This window comes from Aquarana catesbeiana, linkage group LG12, assembly GCF_042186555.1.
Source record: "Aquarana catesbeiana isolate 2022-GZ linkage group LG12, ASM4218655v1, whole genome shotgun sequence".
Classification (NCBI taxonomy): domain Eukaryota; kingdom Metazoa; phylum Chordata; class Amphibia; order Anura; family Ranidae; genus Aquarana; species Aquarana catesbeiana.
The window spans coordinates 207,326,978-207,345,994 of NC_133335.1; the positions used below are offsets into that span (position 1 = coordinate 207,326,978).

The window sequence follows — 19,017 nt, forward strand, 5'->3', positions numbered from 1 at the left end:
ATAAAAAAGTTTTGGCTTTGCATACACCTTAAACTAATAGCGCTTCCTAACAGCTGGTACCAGGAGATGTCTATATACACTCACCGGCCACTTTATTAGGTACACCTGTTCAATTGCTTAGTAACACAAATTGCTAATCAGCCAACTACATGGCAACAACTCAATGCATTTAGGCATCAAGACGTGGTGAAGATTCAAATGGAGCATCAGAATGGGGAAGAAAGCGGATTTAAGTGACTTTGAACGTGGCATGGTTGTTGGTGCCAGACAGGCTGGTCTTAGTATTTCAAAAGCTGCTGATCGACTGGGATTTTCATGCACAACTATCTCCAGGGTTTACAGAGAATAGTCCGAAAAAGAGAAAATATCCAGTGAGCGGCAGTTGTGTGGATGAAAATGCCTTATTGATGTCAGCGGTCAGAGGAGAATAGGCAGACTGGTTCGAGATGATAGAAAGGCAACAGTAACTCAAATAACCACTCATTACATCCAAGGTATGCAGAATGCCATCTCTAAATGCACAACACATCGAACCTTGAAGCAGATGGGCTACAGCAGCAGAAGACCACACCAGGTGCCACTCCTGTCAGCTAAGAACAGGAAACTGAGGCTACAATTCGCACAGGATCACCAAAATTGGACAATAGAAGATTGGAAAAACGTTGCCTGGTCTGATGAGTCTCAATTTCAGCTGAGACATTCAGATAGTAGGGTCAGAATTTGGTGTAAACAACATGAAAGTATGGATCCATCCTGCCTTGTATCAACGGTTCAGGCTGGTGGTGGTGTAATGGTGTGGGGGATATTTTCTGGGCACACTTTGGGCCCCTTAGTACCGATTGAGTATCATTTAAATGCCATGGCTACCTGAGTATTGTTGATGACCATGTCCATCCCTTTATAACTACAGTGTCCCCATCTTCTGATGGCTCCTTCCAGCAGGATAATACTCCATGTCACAAAGATCAGATCATCTCACCACTGGTTTCTTGAACATGACAATGAGGTCACTGTACTCCAATGGTCTCCACAGTCATCAGATCTCATCCAATAGAGCACCTTTGGGATGTGGTGGAACGGGAGATTCGCATCATGGATGTGCAGCCGACAAATCTGGAGCAACTGCATCATGCCATCATGTCACTATGGACCAAAATCTCTGAGGAATGTTTCCCTTTGTTGAATTTATGCCATGAAGAACGAAGGCAGTTCTGAAGATAAAAGGGGGTCCAACCTGATACTAGCAAGGTGTACCTAATAAAGTGGCCGGTGAGTGTGTACTGTACTTGTAGTTATCAACCCAGAAAGGCATAAGGCCCTGGAATCATACTTACTTATTCTTAGAATTTAGCTCTAAGTCCTCATGCACACGGACGTTTTTACAGCTGCTTTTTTGAGCTTTTTTTGCAGCTTAAAAAGGCCTGTCTATGTTAGTCTATGGCTTCATGCCCACCTAGGCGTTTTTGAGCTGCAAGTGGCATAGGCGTTTTTAAGCTGTAAAAAAAACCCAGGACCAGTGGGTTCTGAAAGACGTTTTTCAGCTGTAAAAACGCTCTAACGCTCAAAAACGCTCAAAAACGCTCAAAAACGCTCAAAAACGTCATTCACCAATGTTTTTTAGCGTTTTTGATCCATTGAAAAAAAAAAAAAAAAAAAAAAAAAAATTTGAAAAAAAAAAAACACTCAAAAACGCTAACGCGGAAAAACGCTCAAAAACGCTATTGCAAAAACACTGAAAAAAGCTGAAAAAAGTTTTAAAAAATCACTGCAAAGATACTGGCGTTTTCATAACGTTTTTTTTAACAGCCTGTGTGCATGAGGGCTAACTTAGAGCTCAGGCATGCCCCCCATACTTCCCAACTTTTTGAGATGAGAATGAGGGACACCTATCAGCAAAAGTATGCAGGGTTTGGACACACCCCCTGGTCACGCCCCCTTAAAGGAGAATTGTACAAAAAAACAAGATTGGTTAAACCCACAAGTGCTTTTTTTTACCACTACTATTCCTTTATATTGGCTTTTGGAATTTACAAATGCAGCAATTTAGAAATCAGATGAAAGGTTTAGCACTGGAAAACACTTTTTGATAGATAAAAAGTGCATTTTATATACATCTATATGGATCAGACCAAAATGAGGGACAAATGAGGAGGAATGAGGGACAGAGGGACATTGCTCCAAATCAGGGACAGTCCCTCAAAATCAGGGACAGTTGGGAGCTATGTGCCCCACCCCTACCGCAATTCATTATTCCATAACAGGTATCCATTGCCCACTAAGACTCTGCATTTCATTGCCAGTCCTAGTTTATATTAACTATGTGAGTCCTGCATCTGGTTCCTGTTTTAGTTCAAAATGAGACTCTATTGTGCTTTTGACCCCATGTACAGAAATCATAGATTGCATTGACAAGCCTAGATAAAACTTTTTTTTCCCACAGCTGCTGAACGAAAAAAATGTTTAACATGATGACATTCATGGAACCGCCACTCAGACTGTTCATTCTGCCCAGGGGCATGTGTATATACTAAACATAAAGGAAACCTTATCTTTAGATTCCTGTGTGCTACAACAGAAAACTGCAGGCATCTCCAGTATGCAATCCTCTAGAAAATTCATTTACAATTTCACAAATCAGAAACAATTTTCTTTCTGCAGTTTACAAAACTTTACTTTTTAAATGACATAATACTTTAACAGCAGGTTTCCACAAAAAAAAGCATATTTATGTTCAAAGTTAGTTTTAAGATGAAAAAAATTTTCTTAGAGACAAAAATATTGTACAAATCTTAACAATGTTATTTTAAATTTGATGTAATTTTTCCTTCTCCGACATCTGGTGACCTATTCAGGAAGGGTGCGCCCTGCTGTGAGATATAAAAAAACGCTTTCCATAATTAACATTTGGATTTCAGTAGACAACCATAATTATAGTGATGGCAAAGTTTGTAGGAGACAGTTACAGCTTTTACCAATGCTAAGTGTAATGTTTGCGCTTTAAGAAGTGGTAAGAGGATATAGCTGCCTAGTATATCTTCACCTTTAGCAAATCCAATTTACTTAAGACAAGCAAGACTTATTACACAATGCTATACTTTATGGCTAGGTAGGGTTGCCACCTTTTCTTCAAGTCAAACCCGGACACTGTAACAGCGCACAGCAATTTGTTTGATATACATATATTTTGCTAATAAATAACATTTATAATCATATGAAATTAATAACAAGAGTCCCTCTTTACATCAGAGTCCCTTTCACTGTAAGGGGAGACTCTGCAGACTCTGATGTAAGGGGGAACTCAGGGGACTCTAACATAAGGAATGCTTTGGGAACCCTGATGTAAGGGGGAACACTGTGAACTCTGATGTAAGGGGGAATTCTGATGTAAGGGGGAACACTGTGGACTCTGGTGTAAAGGGGAACTCTGATGCAAGGGGGAACACTGTGGCCTCTGATGTAAGGGGTGCTCTGAGAACCCTGATTTACCTTAGTGTACTCATTCAGATGCCGGAGAGAGAAGGAGGGAGACTTCAGTCATAGACAGGGATGGATGGTGAGCTCACTCACCCCTTGGCAGTCAGGACCTCTCATCCAGATGTATCTGAGGCACAGCCCTGGGGATTGGAGTGTGGGCAGACACAGAGGTGTAGGGGCAGGAGGAAGAGGCACAGAGCGAGCCCTCTCTCCTCTCCTGTCTGTGTGTGTGTGTGTGTGTGTGTGTGTGTGTGTGTGTGTGGGGGGGGTTGTTAGTGTTGGCTTTGGGCAGCATGAAAGAGAGTGTATTAGACATTCTCAGCTTAGACAACTGCAGCCAGCAACCCTGCTGGGAAGCCATAGTCCAGTCTGAATCATGTGTCAGGCAGTCTGAAACCCGGACGCATGAGTCCAAACCCGAACTGTCCGGGTGAATCCCAGACAGGTGGCAACCCTATGGCTAGGTAGAGGCAGAAAAAAAGTAGAACAAGAGTACCTGTGGTTCAAGAAGATAGAGACGGATGGGATGCAAAAGATGGCTGGGACTGATGTCTTGGCTAGAGCAGGGCAATAGGTTGGTCCAGACAGCAGGCAGGGACATGATCAGTAAATGGGCAAGGGTTGGTCCAGGCGGGAGAGAAGAGATGTGGTTGGTAGGCATGTGTTATATAACAGGCACGTCAAGATTCACGTGCACTTAAGGCAGCTAGTGAGGCAAATGGAAAAGAAGTGCCGGGCACAGGGCATAACTCTGGTGCACACAGATGTAGGATCAATAGGAGGCAAGCTGGGAGGATAGAGCTACAAGAAGATTAGCCAGAGAGGTAGCTTCATGGCCCCAAAATAGGATGCTGAGGAGCACAAATACCCAAGTTGTCAGAGGACCTCTGGGAAGCAGACTGATCTGCATGAAATGCAGGATTACTGAGAACAGAGAAGCTGCACAGAGTCCATTATAAGAGGTAAGTCTTTACTTGTGGGGGGGCTCTGGATCCTTAGGCGCAAGTTTGGCCGATGTAAACAATAAAGGGCTTTGACCAGAATATATCCACATGTATGTGGGCAACTGGTACCCAGACACTCTCTTCCCATCCATATCCTTTCCAGTGGGCCAAGTAATGTAAAGAATTCCTTATCCTTTAGGAGCCAAAGATCTTCCCCACACTTCAAATATTTCCTGTCTAATAACTACCACCAGAGGACGAGCAGAAGGAGCAGTATGCTGATGAGGAGGTTTAAGCAAGGCTATATGAAAAACACCGGGTAAGCAAATTTCTGTATGGTGGATTCATCCTGTGCTGTAGAGAAGGACAGGCTGGAAAAGGAACATGCTCTGGGGTGTTGACCGTTGACACAAGAACAACAACCGTAGGACAAATAAGTCTGAAAATTATACGTAAAACTTGAACAAAAGGGGCCATCTTACTGAAATAGTCCATAATGAGAGTTATATTACCTTGAGAGAGAACAAGCTCCATGATAAAATTCATGGTAATATGAATCCATGGGTGAGTAGGAAAGAGTAGCTGTAATGCAATGCATGAATCTATCTATTAGTCATAGAGGAGGTGGCTGGAGAGAGGGGGCGATGCCCGTGCGCCCGTAATGGACAGGCCGCCCCTGTGTGTGGGTGTCACCTAAAGTGGTTGTACACCCTTGTACAACCACTTTTACCCACAGGTAAGCCTTAATATAGGTGAGGTCTTCTGCTGCTGTAGCCCATCTGCTTCAAGGTTCGATGTGTTGTGCATTCAGAGATAGTATTCTGCATACCTTGGTTGTAACGAGTAGTTATTTGAGTTGAGTATAAGGAAAATTGCGCTTAGTGAGCAAAATGAATGAGTATAAATTGACAAAAACAGCAGCACTCACAAATATGTACACACCAGAATAAACAAATGAAATAAACAAATGTGTTGCGCTGTCACATATGTGATAAGATGCCTTTCCAATTGATATGCAAAAAGCAAAAAAAGTCCACCAAAATGAAAATGTAAATTAAAAAAAAATTACAATATATGTCCAGAAAACCAGCAAAAGCCCTTAAAGTGAAGAAAAAGAAGTGTCCTTCGATGTTCAACAGGTGCAACACCCAGTGCTCTCCAAAGGATAGACAGGGCAAATATATCCTCTTACCAGATATTTAGACCTTTCAAGGTCTGTATGCGCATCAGTGAGTAATCACCCCTCACTTCGGGTATAAGCCGCCTTTGCTGTTCAGCCTGCCTAATGGACCCCAATGATGCAAATCACCACATATAAATGTTCTTTGGGGAACCTCTATCATCACTCCATAGCCGAGCCCTTCCCTCCTGGTGACACACTCAGCTTGACTGTATCTCTGCCGGAAGTGTCTAAGGCGTTCATGGCTCTTCTGGTTTCCCAAGCCTCATGCTCCACTTTGCTGCCAAGTGGAGAATGAGGCTTGGGAAACCGGAAAAGCCCATGGATGCCTTAGACACTTCGGGCAGAGAGTCAGTCAAGCTGAGTGTGTCACCAGGAGGGAAGGGCTCGGCTATGGAGTGATGATAGAGGTTCCCCAAAGAACATTTAGCTGTGGTGATTTGCATCATTGGCGTCCATTAGGCAGGCTGAACAGCAAAGGCGGCTTATACCCGAAGTGAGGGGTGATTATTTACTGATGCGCATACAGACCTTGAAAGGTCTAAATATCTGGTAAGAGGATATATTTGCCCTGTCTATCCTTTGGAGAGCACTGGGTGTTGCACCTGTTGAACATCGAAGGACACTTCTTTTTCTTCACTTTAAGGGCTTTTGCTGGTTTTCTGGACATATATTGTAATTTTTTTTTTAATTTACATTTTCATTTTGGTGGACTTTTTTTGCCTTTTGCATATCAATTGGAAAGGCATCTTATCACATATGTGACAGCGCAACATGTTTGTTTATTTAATTTGGTTATTTGAGTTACTGTTGCCTTTCTATCATCTCCAACCAGTCTGCCCATTCCCCTCTGACCTCTGATATCAACAAGGCATTTTCGCCCACACTGCAACTTACTGGTGTTTTTCTTTTTTGGACCATTCTCTCTAAACCCTAGAGATGGTTGTGCGTAAAAAATCCCAGTAGATCAGCAGTTCTTGAAATACTCAGACCAGCCCATCTGGCACCAACAACCATGCTACGTTCAAAGTTACTTAAATCCCCTTTCTTCCCTATTCTGATGCTGGTTTGAATTTCAGCAAGTCGTCTTCACTACCTCTAGATGCCTAAATGCATTGAGTTGCTGTAATGTGATTGGCGGATTAGCAATTTGTGTTACCAAGCAATTGAACAGGTGTACCTAATAAAGTGGTCAATGAGTGTATATTTCAATTGTGTATTTATGTGGAGTTCAGATTTAAAGATGTAGTGCCTAACCCAACTTTCCGGGAGCCTAGTGGTGACTCCCAGAGGCGGGGAGGGCTGACATACTTCCTCAAGGTGCAGATTACTGGGATTAGTGGGTGATGTACAAGATAGAAATTGGGCGCCAGTCACTTTTAATCTTAAACAAGAAGAAGTTTATTTCTCACAAACAGGAAAAATGTGGGAGAGAGGGGATAGGGCACAGGACACCCTTAGACAAAAATAGTAATGATCAGCAGACAGGCAGATTGGCAGAGTCCTTAGACAAACATGGTGAGATAAGGTAGACAGCAGTACAGGAAAAGAGCCTTTAAACTGAGCCAGCACATCTGTACTTTGTAGAATAGGTTGTCTACTATGGTAACTAAGCTTAACACAAGGAAGGTGTAGGAATTCTATGGATGATTTCGTCTTGACACTTTCCCAGGCTCTTCATGGGTCCCTGGTCCATGCAAGAGTCACCTCTGATACTTCATCTCAGGTCTCCATCCCTCTTAGAATTGTTTCCAGATGTTTAGCAGGCTTTTCTCAGCATAATCTCAAATACTTGGATAGGTCTAGCAGCAAGAAGAACACCTGGATAGGCGTCAGGCTTCAGGCCTAGCAGCCAGGAACTGTTTCACACACATTCACCCAGACCGCAGTCTGGGCGAGAAAGACCCCAATCACCTGACTCACCTGACTCTCTCCAAATAAGTACCTTTTTTCCCAGCATCCATAGCAGCAAATCTGATTGGCTGATAAAGGGATGTTTATAACCTGAATGAATGCACTGTAGGTCATACCACTAATGGCAAAGGCAACAGCACCACCTACGCACAAAAGGGAGAAACTACAGCTAAACCGGGTAAGGAGAAAAGCCATTTGACCACTAAACACTACAAATTAGCCAGGCTGGCTACCACCCAGCACAACTAAATTTACCTGTAACCCTATCTTTAGGACAAGGGTGCTTCAAAGATAAAAACTATATTTTAATATAAGCAATATATACATACTTTATAAATAAATCAGACAGGTAGAACCATCAGTAAACAAATTACAAAAGAAAAATTTGAAGTGTCAGCTAGAGTTTTGAGAACACACGCACCACATCCCATTAATGAATCATAATTTTAAGAAGATGTAAGAGGGGATTTTTCAGGTGCAAAAAAACATATGCATAGACAGAAATAATCTTATATAAAAAATAAAATTTGTATGTTTTTTATCAAAATTAAAAAAATGTATTACCGGTATTTTAAAAACAACATACTGTAATTTTCTTGCGGTCATGATGTATGTACAGTGGTTTTCCGCTCGACACGTTTAATCAGAAATATGGCTTCTTTAGGAGGCTCATAAATCACTGTACAGAGTGTTACTATAATTAAATAGAAGACATTACATTATAAATGCAATTCAATACATTCAAATATTTAACCAAATGCATAGACATTATTTAGGAAACACACCTATAATATTTACAGAATAAGAAACCAAAAACATATTTTGATAGATCATGTGATGGAAATTCTCTCCATGCATGCATATACAGAACCATATGTGATAGAGATGATATATATCATCTCCATCACATATGATCACATGATCTGTCCAAATATGTTGTTTTTGATTTGTTTTTTGTAAATATGTAATGTCTTCTATTTAATTATAGTAACTCTCTCTACAGTGATTCATGAGCCTCCTGAAGAAGCCACATTTCTGGTGAAACATGTCAAGCGGAAACCACTGTACATACATCATGACCACAAGAAAATTACAGTATGTTGTTGTTTTTAAAATAGTACATTTTTTTAACTTTGACAAAAATAAAATTTGTATGTTTTTTACATAAGATAATTTCTGTCTATGCATATGTTTTTTTGCACCTGAAAAATCCCCTCTTAAATCTTCTTAAAATTACTAAAGAAGTCATCACATATTTGCATTTGCACCTTCAAAGAATCAGTAATTTGGATGGTAGTTTACTAAGGAACAAAACTTCAGATAAATATGAAAAAAAAAGTTTAGCCACTCGGCAAGTCCAACAACAATGTGGCATTGTTACCTGATAATAAGTTTATGGGAATCTATTTTTTTCCCGTGGCGTGATCCCTTAAGGTTACCGGAATTCCCCACAACAGCACAGGTTCGACATGGTCTGTTATACACTTCTTCATATGGGTTCCCATTGGGTATAACCTTGAACATCTGACCAAGTATTCCAGGAATGTCACTTGCATTGTTTTTTCCTTGGAGACTCTGCATGACATAAAATATAATATACACTAAAAAAGGCGGCTGATCCCAAACAACATTACAAAGGCTAACGAGGAGGCTGAATTCGTATTGCACACACACTCTATTAGTAAATCACTCCCTATATTCCTGTGGCCCAGTTTACTGAGTCACACTAGTTTTAGTTCTGCAAATCAATTCTTCAAAACTCCATTTACGCACAACAGCAATATGGATTGAGAAATCCAGTTACTCATCTGTAAGAAGAAAGTGCTGGCAAAACATTTATTCTTTTTGATTAACCACAATTTCACTAATACTGTAAGTGCCTATTCACACTGATATGTTATGGTAATTTATGGCTATTTAAGTGTTTTACCGCTTGTAATGTGTTGGCATTCATTTGAATGGCATTGCAACACAACACTACATTAGTGGGCAACACACCCACACTGCAGCTCTTCAGGCAGGTTGTCTAGCAGGTTTCTTTGAAATTTCACATTTTTCTTGGTATGAGGTTTTTATTGAGAAACCTGCAATTTCAAAGGCAATGAACAAGGTTTGAGTTATAGTCTTTTACAAATAACAAACATGTTATACTTACCTGCTTTGTGTAATGGTTTTGCACACAGCAGCCCCGATCCTTCTCCTCTGGGGTCCCCTACTGGCGCTCCTTGCTCCTCCCTTCCACCGAGTACCACCGTAGGAAGTCACTTGCTTTGGGGGCACTGGTGCATGATCGATCGTAAGTGTCCATAAGACACACAGAGCGGGCAGGGCTCGGCCCCTCCCCCTGCTCCCTCCTCACTGGCTGTAGGGAGAAGGGAGCCAATGAAGAAGGAGAGAGTTCTTGTGCACATTGCTGGATATGCAGAACAAATCCAAAACACAATTTAGGTTTCAAGGGTGGTGTAACAACATGCAGCATGAAGAGCATGGAGTTTCAATGTTTAATGAGAGAAGAGAAAAAACAACATATAGGATCATTGGAGCACCGGTTCCCACGTATACCAACAGCATAATATATCACAGAGACTGGGGGGGGGTTAAAAAGAGGAGGGGGAAAGGGAATCCCGGGGGTGTCAGTAGGTGGAGTCTATATAATCATGGGCGGCAAAGATAAAAAATAAAATTAGGATAGCAGGGTTCCAATAGGGATGAGCCAAAACTTGGTGGTGATCAATATATAGCTGCCATAAAGCAATATAAGCAGGGACCCCATCTTGCAACATGGCTTCAATTTTATCATGGATCATAACTTGGTTGATCCTAGGTTTTGTTCCAACAAGGCACAAGCTAAGGGAATTTCCAGGCCCAAGCTAGCATTTACTTGGCTGTAGCTGTGATTTGAAGAAGGAGCCTAAACTGCTTTTTGGTGAGTTCTTGGGGGCTCTTGTTGAGAAGTGCAATTACTGGGTCTGGGTGAAGAAGTTTATCAAACAAGGTTGAAAGAAGCGCAAAAATTTCTGACCAGAATTTACTAGCAACCGGACAAGTTCACCAAATGTGCAGGTGTGTGCCTGGGTATTTGCAGCCCTGGAAGCATGCAGGGGGATAGCTTGAAACAAATTTCAAGATCCTATTCGGGACTAGGTACCATTTCAATAGTACCTTCTATGAGGTTTCCAGGGTCGCCAAATTCCGTCTATCTGTCTATACAGGGCTGCTGTTAGAAATCACGGGGCCCCTACAGCCTACCTAATAGCGCCCCCTCCAAAAATATCAAATGATATTTTTGCAAAAATGCCATGGACTAGATGCCTGTCAAATACTCTCTAAAGGGGGAGGGGGGGGTGGCACAATGGGGGGGGGGCCTAGACAGCAGGGGGTGGGGGCGTAGATACTGATACTCCTGCAGTGCAGGCGGAGGGAGAAAAAGTAGGAGAAGCTGGCGGTGCTGCAGGGTGAGCCACACGAATCTGCAATAAGGCAGTACAGTTGGCCCTCCTGTTCGGCAGGTGCCAGGACCCCCTTTTGAATTGATGTGGCCCTGGCCCTGTGTCTATATATATATATATATATATATATATATATATATATATATATATTATAGGATAGGGGTCGAGGATAAAGCTTTGAGATCATTTGTAGATATAGCCTGGAGTTGGTCTAACGAGGACCAAGTGCACAGGCTGAAAAGTTTTCATTGTTTCAAATGAAGGAGAATGTGAGCTGAGCTATGCAGGAAACTGGCACTCAATGTCGAGTGCGAAGAGGATATCGTCCCAGGGCAGAACTGTGGGAAACCTTTTGTATATATCAAAATAAATATTGATTTTACAGTTACTATGATTTATGACTATTTAAAAGAGCACCATTTCATATGTAATTATTTATCTAACAGTGCAATTAGCTCAGTGATATTGTTTGGTACATAATGGAAAATGTGCAAGTTATTGTCCATTAAGGGAACATTTCTGACACTGTTATAAGCTACTTTGCAGACAAGTTAGGGGTTTGTAATGTTTGGCTCTTAAAAAAAAATTTGGACGACATGGCCTGTTCGCTGACATAAAGAAGAGCTGAACTTTGGAGACTGTGTTAAAAAATGGAAGTGCAAGGTTAAAGGACTAGTCTGCAGTATTTCCTGTAGACCCCCTGCAGTGAATTCTGTCCCCATTACTGATTTACCAAGCCTTTGTGCCACACTGTGTCCCTATGTCCCTGGCCATCTTGGTAGAGCAGAAGCATTGGCGGCCCATCCACAGGGAGTGCACAGGCGCCACCCCCCCATCTGTGCATCTGGCCCCCTGATCTTTATACAGGGACGCTGGACCATGGATTCCAATGGGGGGGGGGGGGGTTACTTTGAAGCACGTGATTAGAGCCAGAGGCTCTAATAGGCTTCAAAATAGGGTGGGCTCGGAGCGTAGAGCACTATGATCTGAGCCCACCCAGTTGTGTGACAATAGCGAATGAATATTCCCTATTTTCACACGGATTCTCCTCCCGGCCAATCAGCAAGCAGGTCTTGAAACCCGTTGACTGAAAGGAGAAGCTACGCTGGCCGTCGGGAGGAGGAGGGAGGAGATGCAAGGAGAGGAGACACAGGGGAAGAGGCCACCCATCTATCGCCCAGAGGGAAGCTGCGCTGGCCTCCGGGGGGGGAGGAGACCTGCCACTGGAGGAGACGTGAGGAAAGGAGATATAGAAGACGGTCTCCCAGAGGGAAGCCCACGATAAGTGTTGCAGCCGCAGGGTGACACTGACTGACCGACAGGGGGGGTGGCTGGCTGTGCACTGCTTGCTGCCCCCCCCCCCTCCAAAAAAAAATTACCACCGGCCACCACTGTACAGAAGGTTTTGCTCCCTCATGTCAGACCTGCCCTCTGTTGACCTGATGATGGGTGGGGTAATGATCAAGCAGCAGTAGAGGAGGCGGCGAAAGCACACATGTACAAAATATATAAAACAGAAGCAGTGAGATGCTTGCGCTGCGGCTCCTCAGATACAGTTTTCACTCCAGCAAGGAGAACAGTGTGCCACACTGTAGTCTTATCACCATATCTCACTGCAAATCCTATAATACTAGCAGTCAGAGGCAGCAGCACCTAAAGTGACTTCACGCTGCAGATATGGTACAGGAATTTTAACTGAATTTCAGACAAATGGTACATTTTCAGGGTACTGTTTAGGCACAATTAGCATTTCTCGATGTCCCCCCATAGAATAGCAAATCTTCACTTTCTGAGTTTAGGTTTGCTTTTAGTAAACAAAGAAACTGCAAACAATTTTGAGATTGTATCTTTCTAGACCTTCCATGTAGATTAGGTCAGCAAGTAGGTGAGGATGAATAAAATTTCTCTTTATTTCATCCAAGGAGTAGAGTACACATGTTCCAAACAGAGCCAACACTTTATTGTTAAATCTGTTTGGAACATGTGTACTCCTTGGACGAAATAAAGAGAAATTTTATTCATCCTCACCTGGCTACGGACTTTATCTACATGGAAGGATTCTTGTGTTGCGGGGTGGAGACCGCAAGTCAGGCACGGCGAGTGGAAACAGAGAGCACTAGCCAGCCCCGATTGCAATATTGGGTTGCAGTGCCATTATCTTGCATGTGTGTTTACATCTCTGTAGGCCCCTTTGTTGGGCTACAACACTTTAGTTTCTACAACATGACCATCTAATTACACACAGGTCGATAAATTAGATATTTTTCTATTTTACTCACCAACCACCATTTTAGAACGTGAGCCGGGATCACTTGATCCTTACTTGCTAGTAGAGGTTGTACAGATGCATTGAATCGTTTTGCGAACCATGGTGTCTTTAGCTTACTTGGCTTACAAAATCCACACATACACACATGATTATCAAACTCTTCTACAACCTCCACTGGATTAGAGTAGTCTGGACAGAAGTAATTGAAGTAGATCACGAAGGCCACGACGCATAATAGTGGTGGGATCCATACTGTCCTTTTGTGATGGCTTAATCTGAAGTGACAGCGGACACAGTGCATCATATCACAGGCTCTCAGATTTCCAGATCCAGAAAATAAAACCAGTTCTTCTCTTTACCCTCAGGTTTATATGGCATGTTACATTGCAAAATAATGTCCCATTTTTCCAGTAGACATGAAAATGAGACCTAGGATTCTCATGAAATCATTTAGGTCAGATTCCAACATTTTTTTAAATGCTGCTGGAGATAAATATTTACCCCATGAGGTTGAGGAGAATATGCAGAGGAATTTACAACCGATAATTCATCATCTCGTTATTCTCTGAACAGACAATTCCAGATATCCCACAATCAGTACTTCCATGCGATATTGTATGAAACTGGCTGTAGGCAAGATTTACAACAGAAGGAAAAAATAGTGTTTTATGTTTCTTTCCAAAACTCCAGGTGATTACACTTGGTCTTGCACCATGATTCCCAGTAGTAATAGTGCAGGAATTTAGATCATTCTACACGTGTCAATGTTTTTCTTCCTTGAATAACCTAAAAGATACAAAGAAATTTATAATAATGCTTTAGAACAAAACCCAGAGCACATGCCCAGTGGCACTGTGAAGCATCAATATGTATATGCTAATGTATGCAACTGAGACCCCTACTTTTATTATGACTCCAGGTTTCAAAAGGTAAGCAATGCTCATCTATATATATATATATATATATATATATATATATATATATATATATATACATATATACACACACACACACACACTAGACATGTGCACCGTCAATAAATTAGTTTTGTTTTGTTCCATTCTGTTTCGTATTAAAATTAATTCGTAATTTGTAATTCGTGTCCGAAATTCAATTCGGATGAAATACGAATTTTCGTTAGGTTCGTAAACTTTTCGTAACAATAACGAAAGTTCGTTATGATAAATTTATCCGAAGTTCGTAAACGAAATTTCGTATTTCGTACAAAATTCGTATGCATAAAAATTCATATTTCGGATCCTCACGGATCCGTGATCCTACTAATTTCACGGATCCTACTAATTTCCGGACATTCGTACGAATTTCCGATTCGTACGAAACTAATCGCGCATGTCTAATACACACACACATACACAGTTGTGTTCAAACATATTAGCAGTCCAACATCCCTAACCAGATCAATCACTGTTTTTGGTATAAATTATATTTCTACATGGCAAATAATTTACTAGTAGGTGTAGTAGAGTAATAGAAAACCAACAGACCCAACAGTCATGACATACATGCTGCTGATTCTGTGTAATTGATTCAATAATTGAAAGGGGAGTGTTCAAAATAATAGCAGTGTGGAGTTCAATTAGTGAGGTCATTCCGTCTGTGAAAAAAACAGGTGTCACACAGGTGGCCCTTGTTTTTAACCTTTTGCCTAATGGGCACTTAAACCCCCCTCCTGCCCAGACCAATTTTCAGCTTTCAGCGCTGTCACACTTTGAATGACAATTGCGCGGTCATACAACACTGTACTCAAATGAAATTTTTATCATTTTTTTCACACAAATGGAGTTTTCTTTTGCTGGTATTTAATTACTACTTGGGTTTTTATTTTTTGCTAAACAAACAAAAAAAGACAGAAATTTTTGAAAAAAAAAAAAAAAGTTTCATAGTTTGCTATAAAATTTTGCAAACGGGTAATTTTTCTCCTTCATTGATATTCGTTGATGAGGCTGCACTGATGGGCACAGATAAGGCGACACTGATAGGCACTGATAAGACGGCACTGACGGTTACTGATAAGACGGCACTGATGGGCGGCACTGAGAGATGTCACTGATGGGCACTGATAGTTGGCACTGATGGGCACTGGTAGGTGGCACCGATGGGCATTGGTAGGTGGTATTGATAGGCAGCACTTGTGATGATGCACTGATTGGTGATTTATAGGTGACAATGTGGGCACTGGTAGGTGGCACTGGTGGGCACTCGTAGGTGGCACTGGTAGGTGGTAGTGATAGGCAGCATTGATTGGTGATTTATAAGTGACACTCTGGGCACTGATAGGTGACACTGTGGGCACTGATGGGTGGCGCTGGTGGGCACTGGTAGGTGATGCTGGTGGGCACAGAAGCCTCTGCAGAGGCTTTCCACGATCAGGACCGATGTCCCTCTCACAGCCACCGGTGATCGGCTATATTTTTTGTCCTTACGCTACCAGCGCGAGGAGAAAAAAAAGCCTATGACCGGCTCCGTTTACATCACATGATCAGCTGTCATTGGCTGACAGCTGATCACATGGTAAGGGGTCATGATCGACCCCTTACTCCGATCTGTAATCAGCCGAGTCTCAAAGACTTGCTGATCACAGGGCACACCTGCAGGGGGCCGCTCGAGCACGGGAGGACATCCATGGACGCCCTCCTGGCAAATTAAGTCCGTGCTGCAGCCGTCTTTCGGCTATAGTGCGGACGGTAACTGGTTAAGGATAAGGGCAGCAAATGTTGTACATGCTGGGTATAGTGCATCTCTCTCTGAAAATCTGAGTAAAATGGGTCGTTCCAGACATTGTTCAGAAGAAGTACTTTGATTAAAAAGTTGATTGGAAAGGGGAAAACATAGAAAGAAGTGCAGAAACTGATAGACTCCTCTGCTAAAATGATCTCAAATGCTTTAAAATTGCAACAAAAAACAGAAAGACGTGGAAGAAAACGGAAAACTTCCATTTCGAATAAATACTCAGCCAATGATCAGCTCCAGGGTGATGAAAGAAGGTGTAAAGTTACCTGTGATTCCTGTAACAATTAGAAGACGCCTATGTGAAGCCAAGCTATTGGCAAGAAGCCCTTGCAAAGTCCCATTGTTGAAAAAACGACATGTGCTGTAGAGGTTACAATTTGCCAAAGAACACTTTGACTGGCCTAAAAAGAAATGGCGCAACATTCCGAATGTTGCGCCATTTCACACCAAATTCAAGCCACAGTACACTGTGAGGACAATGAAGCATGGTGGCACAAGCATCATGATATGGGTATGTTTCTCATACTATCGTGGCCTATTTATCACATACCAGGGTTTCATGGATCAGTTTGAATACATAAAAATACTTAAAGAGGTCATGTTGCCTTATGCCAAAAAGGAAATGCCCTTAAAATGTTTTTTTTTTAACAAGACAATCTCCAAACACACCAGTAAGCGAGCAGCATCTTGGTTCCATATCAACAGGATTGACATTATGGAGTGACCCGATCCCCAGACCTTAATCCAACAGAAAACTTGCAGGGTGACATAAAAAATGCTGTTCCTGAGGTAAAACCAAGAAATGCAGGAATTGTGAAATGTAGTGCAACTATCCTGGGCTGGAATACCTGTTCACAGGTGCCAGAAGTTGGTTGACTCCATGCAACACAGACGGGAAGCATTTCTAGAAACAATGCTTATACAACTAAATATTAGTCCGGTGATTCACAGGAAAGCTAAATCTTCAAGCATGTTTCAGTTTATACAGTAAATGATTGAGTTTGTAAAAAAAAAAAATGAAGACATTGCTATTTTTTGGAAAAGCCTAAAATTCATTTTTCTTCACATTCTGTAAAATAATAACAAATTTGAAACATTTTTCTTCATGTTTTGATTTGGAAAGGACTGTGCAATGTTCCCAATGCATTTGTGCGTATGGAAATAAAAGCTACCATAAAGATTTTGAGTTTTACTCACTTTTTTAAAACACACTGTTATTATTTTTAATACAACTATATATCTCTCTCTCTCTTTTTATATATACACATATACACACACACACACAGTATCACAGTACACCCCTCACATTTTTGTAAATATTTAATTATATCTTTTCATGTGACAATACTGAAGAAATGACACTTTGCTACAATGTAAAGTAGTGAGTGTACAGCTTGTATAACAGTGTAAATTTGCTGTCCCCTCAAAATAACTCAACACACAGCCAGGGGCGTCGCTAGGGGGTGGCTTTTGGGGCTATAGCCCCGAATCTGGGGCCAATAGCCCCGAGCCTCTGCAGGGGTCCCCAAGGGGAGGGGAGGCTCTCTGGGGACCCTTATGTAAGTGGGGGGCTCTCTGGGGACCCTGATGCAAGGGAGAGGCTCTCTGGGGACCCTGATTTTAAGGAGGAGGCTCTCTGGGGACCCTGATGTAAGGGGGGCTCTCTGGGGACCCTGATGTAAGGGGGGCTCTCTGGGGACCCTGATGTAAGTGGGGGGCTCTCTGGGGACCCTGATGTAAGTGGGGGGCTCTCTGGGGACCCTGATGTAAGTGGGGGGCTCTCTGGGGATATATATACACACACACGTATATTACTGTATATACATGTGTATGCCCGCCCAAGCGTATGACTTTCTTTACTACGCTGCTATGGGCTCTAGCCCCAGATCTTTTGTAGACCTAGCAACGCCCCTGCACCCAGCCATTAACCACTTCAGCCCCGGAAAAGATTTGGCTGTTGAATGACCAGAGCATTTTTTGCGATTCGGCACTGCGTCGCTTTAACTGACAATTGCGCGGTCGTGCGACGCTGTACCCAAACAAAATTGATGTCTTTTTTTTCCCACAAAGAGAACTTTCTTTTGGTGGTATTTGATCGCCTCTGCGATTTTTATTTTTTGTGCTATAAACAAAAAAACGAGCGACAATTTTGAAAAAAAACACAATATTGAGTACTTTTTGGTATAATAAATATCCCCATTTTTTTTAAAAAAGCTAATTTTTTCTCAGTTTAGGCCGATATGTATTCTACTACATATTTTTGGTAATAAAAATCGCAATAAGTGTATATTGATTGGTTTGCACAAAAGTTATAGCGTCTACAAATAGGGGATAGATTTATAGCATTTTTATTATTTTTTTTTTTTTTTACTAGTAATGGCGGCGATCTGCGATTTTTATCGTGACTGTGACATTATGGCGGACACATCGGACAATTTTGACACTTTTTTGTGACCATTGGCATTTATACAGCGATCAGTGCTATGCATTGATTACTGTAAAAATGTCACTGGCAGTGAAGGGGTTACCACTAGGGGGCGATCAAGAGGTTAACTGTTTTCCCTAGTGTGTGTTCTAACTGAAGGGGGGATGGGACTAGCTAGGGGAAGAGATAGATCGGTGTTCATACTTTGTATGAACACACGATCAGTCTCTTCTCCCCTCAGAGAACCGGGATCACTTTGTTTACACACAGAGATCCCGGTTTTCGCCGTGTCACGCGCAATCGTGGGAGCCCGGCTCGCATCGCATCACTCTGGGGGCGAGGAGCGGGCGGCGCGTGCACGCCCCTTAGTGGCCACAAATAGAAGCGACGTAACATGACGGCGATTCACGCAGCTGGGCCAACTGAGGAGGCTGGTCGGCAAGCGGTTAATGTCTAAACCCCTGGCAACAAAAGTGAGTACACCCCTAAGTGAAAATGTCCAAATTGGGCCCAAAGTGTCAATATTTTGTGTGGCCACCATTATTTTTCAGCACTGCCTTAACCCTCTTGGGCATGGAGTTCACCAGAGCTTCACAGGTTGGCACTGGAGT

General features: G+C 42.2%; 1 protein-coding gene across 4 annotated transcripts in view; it reads right to left on the bottom strand.

Moving 5' to 3' along the window:
* The window catches only part of LOC141113459 (CMP-N-acetylneuraminate-beta-galactosamide-alpha-2,3-sialyltransferase 2-like), a 142,223-nt gene that overhangs the window by 18,785 nt on the left and 104,421 nt on the right, over positions 1–19,017 (bottom strand). For all 4 annotated transcript variants that reach the window (XM_073606561.1, XM_073606560.1, XM_073606563.1 and 1 more), the window contains 2 exons: positions 13,241–14,016; positions 8,894–9,087 (listed from right to left, as the gene is read on the bottom strand). In XM_073606561.1, the coding sequence (XP_073462662.1) occupies positions 8,894–9,087; positions 13,241–13,534 (488 nt within the window). In that variant the 5' untranslated portion in view covers positions 13,535–14,016. The remainder of the gene's footprint in view (positions 1–8,893; positions 9,088–13,240; positions 14,017–19,017) is intronic.